Source organism: Cibotium barometz, chromosome 9 (genome assembly GCF_041138505.1).
Source record: "Cibotium barometz isolate CiBa-2024 chromosome 9, ASM4113850v1, whole genome shotgun sequence".
NCBI lineage: Eukaryota > Viridiplantae > Streptophyta > Polypodiopsida > Cyatheales > Cibotiaceae > Cibotium > Cibotium barometz.
In genome coordinates, this window is record NC_141054.1 from 20720076 (window position 1) to 20731437 (window position 11362).

At 40.8% G+C, this 11362-nt stretch overlaps 1 protein-coding gene across 1 annotated transcript; it reads right to left on the reverse strand.

Moving 5' to 3' along the window:
* Positions 1 to 297: 297 nt before the first annotated feature.
* LOC147635325 (uncharacterized) lies at positions 298 to 1703 on the reverse strand. Its single transcript, XM_086802161.1, has one exon. The coding sequence runs from the start codon at positions 1470 to 1472 to the stop codon at positions 738 to 740; it is 735 nt and encodes a 244-aa protein (XP_086658287.1). The 5' UTR covers positions 1473 to 1703; the 3' UTR covers positions 298 to 737.
* Positions 1704 to 11362: the final 9659 nt, after the last annotated feature.

The following is an 11362-nucleotide window of genomic DNA, read 5'->3' on the forward strand; positions in this document are numbered from 1 at the left end:
TAACCACTCCTTCACCGTGTGCTGCCCCAGCAGAAGTAAGCAATTTATGGTAAGCTGGCCTATCATAACTATCAAAAATTAGACTAAGGCCTAATAATGACACCACATTCCTGGCGGCCTGGTGGAAAATAAAATGTTCACTTGATCAAGATGGCCAAAAGATTGCAAAAAGGATGCATGTTCTGCACTTGCAAAGAAAGCATCTCCATTGACCAGCATAGAAGCAAGGAATAGACGATAGCAGCAAGGCCAGGGCCATCTGCTAAGAGATTAGGTCATCGCATTACAACTTATCTGCATATTCTACCATAAAGATGGACACCTCTTAAAGCCATTCTACCATAAAGATGCCCTTGGTGGGCCTATAGGCGGCTGTCTACGGACGGTGAAATTTGGTAACTATGGGAGGATCTTGGGCCAAAGGCCAGTTGAAAAATATATATATATCTTCTAGGCCTTTATCCCCCTAGCTGTGTTGCCCACTTGTTTGTGGTTGGATATTGATGGACAGGAGGCATTCATGTGATTAACCAATACCTGGAAAATATCTCATTATCTATTTGATAATGACAAACATATAAGCATGTGCTTGACTACCCCTGTGAGGCACTGTGTGCAAAATACTATTGCCTGATTCCATCTTAACATGAGAGTAACAGTGAAGCTTACCAGCAAAGGCTTCAGAAAATATCACAGGTGAGATCACACACACCTTTGTGCTTAGAAAGAAATGGTTCTTAACTCCAGCTCAGAGAATGGACATACTCATCAAACTGCTTTGACTCCAGCGTGACGTCCTGTATGATGGATTCTGAAACTTGGTATAGGTACTTGGGACCTTCTTCCATCATGTGCTCAAACCACTGCTCTACTGTTATGCTTGCCTCACCTCCTGCTGCTGACAAGGGTCTGCAGGCAACATGGTCAGCATGGTTTCTAGCTGCTGTTGTTGCTGGCATTCCCTTGCCATAGCTTCCTGCTGCAGACAAGGGTTTGCAGGTGACATGGCCGGCCTCATGCTGATGCTTTCCTGCTGCCACAGACATGCCCTTGCCGTGGTTTCCTGCTGGTGCAGAAATTCCCTTGCTCTTGGAAGATCCCCTAGCCTTGCTTACTGCTTTGTCCTCATCAACGGCACACGGAATGTCAACTCTGATGGTAGTTTCTGCCCCGATTTTGATCAGATCTCCGGTCCTGATGGCCACAGCCTTCTCTGGCTCAATCTGGATGTCATTGACGAAGGTGCCGTTGGAACTTCCCGCATCTGCGACCGCCCACCCTGCATCTTCATCATCCCCACCATCTAACCAGCGGAGGTAGAGGTGTTTCTGAGAGATCCCAGAGTCCCTGCTGATCTGAAGCGTGTTGGCTCTGGCTCGTCCAATGGTGACTATAGCTGTTGGCTTACATTCCAAACGATCCCCAGACTTTGGGCCTTGCTCGACGTTCAAGAAAAGAAGCGGTTTGGCCATGGAGGTTGGTCTGTCCAAAACCCTAACCCTAAGAAAGGCTTGTAAAGATTGTTAACCTGTAGTGTAGAAAACCCTTACCCTAAACAGAGCTGGTGAAGGTCGTTGCTCTGTGAAAGAACCTAACCCTAAACTAGGATCATTTCTGCAGGAAACGTGTACACTGTACACGGTTTGAAATTCAAATGAGAAATGGGCGGCTAGAATCATTGATCATGACGCCCTAAAGAGCAGGAGAATTGAACCTTTGGAAACCCTTTTTGTAAAAAGAATATTCTCCCTTAATTAATAGGGTCCCTTTTAAAAACCCTTATTGGACCCACTCAAGGGTCTTGGGATAAGGGTTTGGCGTGTTTCTTGCTATGTGAATCTCCTCCTCTATAAGTTGAAGGTAGAATCAGCTCTCTGAGTCGAAGGTAGAATCAGCCCCTTGGATCACGAGAAATTGGTGGTGGACGTGACTTGGACGACGGACAAGATTGTAGTTGGGCCCTGCTCATGATGATTTCATGAAATTGGTGCACAAATGGAGGCTCCTTTCATGATGTTGGAAATGTTGCACAGGGAAAGAAAAACCTTTTGGGATACAAGGGGGTGGAGAGGACACCACTTATGGATTCTAAAAAATGAGTGAGCAGCAGAAGAACTGCAAGCGAATTTCCAAGGGAAAGTCGAAACAAGGCCTTCCCGACAGTCATTGTCCTAGGGAGGCACATCCATCACAAGGACATTGATTACCCTCATCTCCTTGTTTCTAATAACTATAGAGTTTGCTATCTTTACTAGTTCTATTGGGGAGTTTTCATCCTCATCTCCAATACTTAAGCTATGTCTAGCTAGAGTGCTCTTTTTGTTTTTATTATTCTATCTTGTGATGTCTAATATTTAGATATTGCACTACTATTTTATACGAATCATATATTTGGTATAATATAGATATTACACTAGTGTTTTTATTATATCTTGTGATATATAATATAGAATTACACTAGTGTTTTTATAAGATAGGTGTGTGTGTGTGTGTGTGTGTGTGTGTGTGTGTGTGTGAGAGAGAGAGAGAGAGAGAAAACAAAATGTATGTATCAAAAGGGACAATGTCCTACTTCTTTATACCATTAAAAAACTAAGGTCATGATCTAGACCTTAACTCATAAGATGGAGTTGTGTGATTAATATGGGTCCTCCTTAACTATCCCAACCATCATAATCATCACACACATCCCAAACCTAATCACGTCTCCTCGTCAAGCCAAAACAGTCATAGTTGCATTAGGCTCATCACATCGACCTCCTAGATATACATAATATATGTGCATGGGGAATTGGGCTCACTGTCCTCCTATATGTTAATTAGTATGTTAATTAATTGCTTTCTTTTCGGCAATAGCTTAGAAATTTAACAACTTCTTGAATTTGTAAACACATATGCCTATAAAAGTGGCTCGAAGGGTCGTGTCTCATTGTGGGTAGGGGTCGACCATACTCTTTCTCCTTTTTTTACACAGAATTATAAAGTCAATGCAAAGAGCTATTAGTCACCATAAATATCTTATAAACAAGGTTTTCTTTTATTTACAAATTAACTAAATAAAGTTCATCCATTCCTCACTCTCTTTTTTCACCTCTTATTTTTGTTACATAGAGACCTTTCTTATCACTTTGACCTCTTCCCTAAATTCCATCCAAAGTTCCTTAACATTGTCCTTAACATTGTAAGATCTTCCTTCATTTATCAACAATGGACAAGTTATAAGAGCTAGACTAAATTAACAAAATTAAAAATGTAAAGAAAATCACCATAGAAAGTAAATAATTAAATACCAAACTTATCCCAATTCAATCCACATAAAGCAAAGATATAAATAATTAGGAAATCAAATTACTTTAATTTCAAAGATAAAAAACAAAAAGAGTGTTCTGCAACCATGCACACAGTTATGCTTACACTTAAACTATGTTTGTATTTTTATTGTTTTTGGTTGCTTTTGATGTTAACTAAATAGATATCCTTTGTAGGGTTATACCTTTGATTTGGCACCTTCACATATGCTAGCTATCGCACCTCCTCTTCTAAATATGCTTGCACCACTTCATCCAAACATGGATCAACATCATTTTCCATATCCTTATTAGACTAAGAAGCTCAATGTAGATTTTGAATAGAGCGTGAAGTGCTAAGAGCATGCTAGAGAGGAGATTGCAAAGAACTTGTTCAACCTACTATGCATTGTTGTGAGGAGTAAATTCATGGAATTTACTATTCCCATGTTTCTCAATATTTATGAATTATCTTACAGACAGGTTTAGATTGGGATGCCTTTGTAAATCTAGGTGATTGTAGCTTACTTTGTACATACATCGGTGATTCCGTACACGTACGAAAGTAAGGATTGTATCATCTTGATTTATTATGTTTTGTATAGATATTTGTATTTTTAATCATTGATTGGCATAGTTAATGTAAGTGCAGATCCTTGGGGTGGATAACAGAGGTAAGTTGGTGATGGTCAGGAAGATTTTTAGACACTCAACTTTGGGTCGTCGTGTCAGCAAATTATTACTTGATTTTGTGCAATAATGCATGCCATTTATTCCATTTTGGGTGATGTTCATAGTTATTGGTGAAGAAGGTGGAGAGCACAGAGAGAGAGAAACACAGGTGTTGGTCGGGTGCTGAGGAAGGAGCACACCCCTTATTCCATTATCCACAAAAGAATAAAGAATATGGTATATACAAGGGGTTAGAGTGTCTTCCCACAACATGAGATGGTCAGTAGAATAAGTTGATGGGCGTGGCAGCCATTGGCCTTTACCCCAACAACCTCCCACTTAAAGGCCAATGTGCCTTTAAGGGGAACAGTTAGTCATAGTACAGGATATGTACATGTTAGTGAAGCGTAAGGATATATTCACTCAACTCTCTGCAATGTGCAAACCGCTCGGAGGACAAACTCTTCGTGAGAGATGGGTTATCATTTGTGTACACCTTGACAAGCTGGATGCGCTTGTCCTCAAGCACCTCACGAATGAAATGATACTTCACATCAATGTGCTTCACCTTTGCATGAAACACTGGATTCCGTGCCAACTGGATAGCACTCTGACTATCACAATGCAAGATTGGTTTCTCTGCAGTAATGCCCAAGTCTCCCACTAAATGAGTAAGCCATGTAGCTTCCTTGCAAGCTTCTGATGCTGCAACATATTCCGCTTCTATGGTAGACATAACTGTGCATTTCTATAAACGAGATATCCATGAAACTGCACCACCAATGAATGTAAAGACATAGCCTAAAGTACACTTTCTGTTTTCCACATTCCCTGCATAATCTGCATCCGTGTAACCAATTACACTTGCTTCTTTGCCTCCAAAGCAAATGCACAACCCCTTTGTACCATTCAAGTATCTCATCACACCCTTCACTGCCTCCTCCCAATGCTTCTTGCCAGGATCAGCCATATATCTGCTATAACTACTCCCACTACAAATGCAATATCCGGACGTGTAGCAATCATGGCATACATCAAACTACCAACCGCAGATGCATAAGGAACCCTAGCCATCTTAGCCTTCTCCTCATCCGATTTAGGGCAAATCATCTTGGCTAAGCAATGGAGTACTTATTGCCTTCCCCCTCTCCATATTGAATCGCTTGAGTATTCTAGATACATACTTAGTTTGGGACAAGTAAAGCAACCTTTTATGCCTATCTCGCATGATACGCATGCCAAGAATATGAGTGGCTTCTCCCAAATCCTTCATGTCAAAGTTCTCATGCAACTTTATTTGTAATGCATCTGTACTTCATAGGTATTCTTCCCAGCTATAAGCATATCATCCACATAAAGGATCAAGATCAAAAGACTACCATCCGGCCGCCGCAGCCTTCTTAGTATAGAGGCAATGATCCACTTCACTCCTTCTATAACCTTGATACTTCATGAATGCATCAAACTTATGATACTATTCCCTTGGCGCCGCTTGCTTCAAACCATAAAGGCTCTTCTTGAGCTTACACACCAAGTTCTCTTTGCCATTCGCAACAAAACCCTCTGGCTACTGCATATAAATGTCCTCATGAAGATCACCATACAAGAACGTTGTCTTGATGACAAGCTCCATGTCCTCTCTGGCAACCAAAGCAAGAACACACCGAAGCGTGGTCATCTTGACTACATGAGAGAAAATCTCATCAAAGTCAACACCGAAGCGTGGTCATCTTGACTACATGAGAGAAAATCTCATCAAAGTCAACACCCTTCTCTTGCTTGAACCCTTTGGCAACCAATCTAGCCTTCCATCACTTGTTGGTGTGACTTGGTGTGGCCTTCAACTTATAGATGTTTTCCTTTTGGGCAAAGGCACCAAGTCCCAAGTTGCATTCTTATGTAAAGAATCCATCTCTGAATGCATAGCCTTCTCCCACTTAAGCTTATCATCATGTAACATAGCTTCTTTATAACATGAAGGCTCACCACAATCTGTCAGCATGACATAATCCAATGATGGAACATATCTATCTGGAGGATGTGTCACCCTCGTAGACCTCCTCATCACACTGGCTCAACAATGCAACCATTTTATTCCGCTCCATCATGATTCACAAGGGGAGGATTTTCTGCTTGCATACCTTGTGCTTGTTGCCCATCATTCGGTGCATTTGGCACTCTATTATGCACAAGTCCATCTTCTTGAATCACCACTCTGCATATCTCAACAATAGGTATAGGTTTCTTATACATCTTCTCTTTGTTGAACATAACATCATGGTTGCGTACAATCTTTATGGCTTTCGGATCCCACAAACGATATCCCATTTCGCCAGATTTGCCATATCCAAGAAATATGCACTTCCTTGACTTCGAGTCAAGCTTATTTCGCATCTCTTTAGGCACATGGCAATATGCTTCATAGCCAAAAACACGAAGATGCCCATAAGATGGAGGTTTCCCAGACCATAGCTCCTCTAGAACCTTCTCATCTTATGAGGTGACCGATTAATAAGATGAACAACTGTATGGACAGCTGTTAAAATTACAGCAATGTGATGAGCTATGGTGGATCAAATGCTAGAATCAACATCATTAACAAAGAGATTAGACGATAATTAAGATGTGATGTAATTAACTAATAGCTTAATGTAGGCATGGATAATCAAAAACCAGCAAGTTCTCATTAGGCCAATGCCTGAATTTATAGAGTTTACATCCAAGCATCTAATCCCACTGATTTCTCCTTGATTCACTCCACCTCTTTTGCTTGATTCTCTCCACCTCTCCCAGAATATCTCCACACCTCCTAAATCTCCTCATGCTACCCTTTATTCTCTCCTAGTAGATTCTTCTCACCTTTTCACAGGTTCTCTCACGTTTACACATTCTCTTTTACAGCCTCTTGTTAAGGGCTTGTTCCTGCACACACCCTATTCACTTGTATATTTCAACACCTCCCCTCAAGTGAATACTCCTAGCACACCTGGACCCTATACCAAGTTTCTCTCTTACTTGATAGTCCGCGACCAGTGCCTCAAGTCCCTAAACTCATAGTCCTTGTTGACACTCTCTCTCTATGTGTCCAAGGCTACTATAAGTGCCTCGTGACCTTGACTAAAGTGCTCACACATACATCTACCACATGGCCTACATCATTGGTGGCTCAAAGGTGGTTTTACTTTGTTGGGGCTGCAGGTTACATTGGGTTGTGGGGTTTCTCTCTCTCTCTCTCTCTCTCTCTCTCTCTCTCTCTCTCTCTCTCTCTCTCAGAAAAGATGATTCGACTCCTCTTCCTTAGGAGCCTCCATGAAGTTTGCCGATGTCGTTCCCTCTCCACTGGGTTTGCTGTAGCAGTCTCTTGCCATGTGTCCTGGCTTTCCACAGTTGTGGCAAGTGAAGATCCTTCCTCCTACTCTGCCTCTCCTCGTCCTCGTCCTCGAGAGAATCCTCCTCGGGTGAAGAATGCTTTTTCTTCTCCTACTGTTGAGTCGAGCCATTTCTTCTCTTTGCCTCTACTCTCTTGCTCTAGTCCTTCTATCTCGTGTAGCTTCAATTCAGGTACATTCTTTAGTGTTGCTACAATATTCTTTAGTGTTGCTACAATATTCTTTAGTGTTGCTACAATATTTTCATATTCACCTTTGTCCACACTGTTCAAAAGTACTGCTAGTGCCTCATCATCTTCTACCTTTTTGCCAATAGCTACCAGTTGTTGCTTAATGCTTTTATATCTGTTCAAGTGTGTGATTAAAGGTTCACTAAACTTCATATCCAATTTGTAGAATTGCATTAACAGATTTATCTTTGAATTTTTAGCTTGTGTGCCAAATAATTTATTGAGTTCATCCCATGCATCTTTTACCCATTGTATCCCTGTGATGATGTGATGAATGATTTCATCATTTAAACTGAGTGCGATAAGTCCCAATGCTTTTTCATTCCTGCTCTTCCACTAATTTTTCCCTCTCACCTCTAGGTATTCATCTCTTCCCTCAACTAGCCCCCACAGATTTTTCCTCATGAGCAGATACATGGTTTTTGTCTGCCATGTGTAAAACTGCTCCCCATTAAATTTGGCTATCTCTTGTGCTGTACACATGATGATGTGAAGGGGGTCTTACCTCTTGATCCAATTTCAAGATTCAAGGGCAATGTCTATCCTTTTTACAACTCAATCTAGTGTTTAGGAGATGATTACAGATTTATCAGCATAAAATCACCAGAAATTACATTAAATCAAGGGTAACCAATTTGTACGGAATGGTTGGAGTATCAAACCATCTCCGAATTGCAATATGAAGTTATAGGGATCTGTATCATACCTAATGGTTAATTTGAACCCTCAATCGCACCAAAATATAGTGATTAGCATTGATTAATCATTGATTAGCAAATTAATCCTCTATTTTGTGTACAAAAAACAGAGTATGTAGGGAGCCCAGATCTGAGGCCTTAGAGTTCAAATGAGCTCAAATCCTTTCAAGGCCATCAATAGCAATTAGTCTAGTAGAGGATTAAGCCAAGAAACACAAGATTTGACCAAACATTGAATGCTTAATCTCCGTTTTACCAAAGTCACCTGCTGTTTGCAGATTTGATGAAGAGCTTGGATCTCACTGTAGACTTGATCAAATCAAATTCTGACTTCACCAGCTTGTAGAGCATGCTTGAAAACCCCTGGGGCTAAGAGTAATTAGACCCATTGCAACTGGAGAAGACAAGATCTCATTTTTTCTCAGAAAAAATGATGCCTGCAAATCAGTGAAAATCGGGAGCTCTGGTAGGCGGTTTGCTGTGTTGACTTGATGGGCTAGAGCACAACTGAGTTAGCTATGTTGGGCTACAAGCATTTCCTATAATGTTTCTCTTGGAGGGAGATCAAGCCTCTCCACTGGCTGGGGGGTACAGTGAGGTAGTTGAAAAAGAGGTGAAAATATTAATTTTTTATTAATCCTAATTAGCCAGGTAATTAACAAAATAATGGGCTCACAAATTGATGGATTCTAGGCTAGGCTCTGATACCATGTTAACATTACAGCAATGTGATGAGCTATGGTGGATCAAATGCTAGAATCAACATCATTAACAAAGAGATTAGATCATAATTAAGATGTGATTAGTGAGTAATTAATTGATAGCTTAATGTAGGCATGGATAATAAAAAACCAGCAAGTTCTCATGAGGCCAATGCCTCAATTTATAGAGTTTACATCCAAGCATCTAATCCCACTGATTTCTCCTTGATTCACTCCACCTCTTTTGCTTGATTCTCTCCACCTCTCCACCTCTTTTGCTTGATTCTCTCCACCTCTCCCAAAATATCTCCACACCTCCTAAATCTCCTCATGCTACCCTTTATTCTCTCCCAGTAGATTCTTCTCACCTTTTCACAAGTTCTCTCACGTTTACACATTCTCTTTTACAGCCTCTTGCTAAGGGCTTGTTCCTGCACACACCCTATTCACTTGTATATTTCAACAACAGCTTTTGCCCAAAAACCATTAGGCAATCCAGCATTGGATAACATGCTATGAATCTTCTCTTGAATCGTCCGATTCATCCTCTCAGCTACACCATTCTGTGGAGGATTCTATGGAGTAGTCAACTCTCTCTTAATACCCTTCGAGTCACAAAAGTCCTGAAAGACTTTAAAGACATGCTCTCCACCATTGTCTGTGCATAAGCACTTAAGCTTTTGGCTACACTGATCCTCCACTAGTGCAACAAACTTTTGAAAGGCTTGAAAAACGTCGTCCTTTCGCTTAAGAGGAAACACCCACACCTTTTGTGAGTAGTCATCAATAAATGTAGCAAAATACGAAGCACCTCCCAAAAAAGGCAGAGTAGGCATAGAGGCTCACTTTTTCTCTTGCCACTTCTTTTATGTGCCAACTTCATTTGTTTGCCATACAAACAATGATCACAAACAAAAAAACTGAAAAATTGAAGTCCGGAATATAACGGAAACGAGACAACACTTTCATTCCCTTTTGGCTCATATGGCCTAACCGGCGATGCCACAAAGAAGTAGACGAGGGCTGCTCGGTTACAGCAATGACATGATCTTTAACACTGGAAACATGTAGCACATAAAGTGTTCCAGACTTAGAACCATAAGCTACAACAAGAGAACCTTTGATTATCTTCCATGAACAATCACCAAACGTAACATGGTATGCACCATCATCAAGCTGTCCAGTGCTAATCAAGCTTTTAGTAAGCTGTGGCACATGTCTCACGTTCTTGAGCATAAATGAAGAACCATTGGAAAATTTGAGATGCACATCTCCCACTCCAACAATCTCACAAGCATAATCATTGCCCAGTCGTTCACATCCTTTTCTCTTTGCATCATACGAGACAAACCACTCTCGATGTGGAGTGACATGAAAAGATGCACCGGAATCAATGATCCAATTCTGAGACAAAACATTGTATGTGGCAACAAGAAATGCATCATCAAATGTAGTGGCATAACAAATATCACCATCATCTCACTGCCATTGACAATAGTGTTGTTCACCTCTTCAACTTTTGCCTTGCCCTTGTCATCGTTTTTGGCATCATCCTCCTTCTCTTTGCTCTTTTTCTCCATTTTCCATTTGTAGAGCAGTCCTTCTTAACATGACCTTTCTTGCCACAATGATAGCATTCTATGTCTCTACCACCACGAGACTTGCTCTACGAGATTTACCTCTCTCAACAGATTTCCCCCTTGCATTAGACCTTCCTCTAACAATGAGAGCATTAGCACTTTTAGTGCCTTCAACATTCTTTCGATTCACCTCTTCGGTGATGAGAAGACTGCTCTCAACATCAGCACTCTTAAGACCACCAGCAGGTGCACTATTGCTAATTGCCATACGAAAAGTATCCCAACTTTCTGGCAATGTCACTAGCAAAAACATAGCTTTGACAAAATCATCAAAAGCAATCTTTTGAGCTGACACTTGACTGAATATGGCATTGAACTCATTCAGATGATTAGACATAGAAGTCCCTTCCTTCATCCGAAGATCAATCAACTTCTTCAGCCAATACACTTGACTCGTATGCACTTTGCTTATCATACAAGTCGCATAACTTTTGTCATACTGCATATGCACCACCTTCTGTATCCTTCACATTGAGGTAAACTGATTTAGACAAGGAAAGCGTGATCATAGACTGTGCAAGCTCATCCAACTCTTCCCACTGATCGGCATCCATATTCTGTGGCTTCACTCCCTCACATTTGATTGGCTTAACTTGATTCTTTTGCACAAGAACATTATAGATTTTCTCTTTCCAATACGAAAATTTTGTTCCATCTAACTTTCGATGTTAAATAGGGCATTCTCAGACGTAGATGCCATATTGCAACTATAAACGTGCAAAAGAGACTATGCCAAGCTTATGAG

Coding starts and splice junctions, on each gene's coding strand:
- LOC147635325 (XM_086802161.1), bottom strand. CDS start 1,472: ATGGCCAAACCGCTTCTTTTCTTGAACGTCGAGCAAGGCCCAAAGTCT.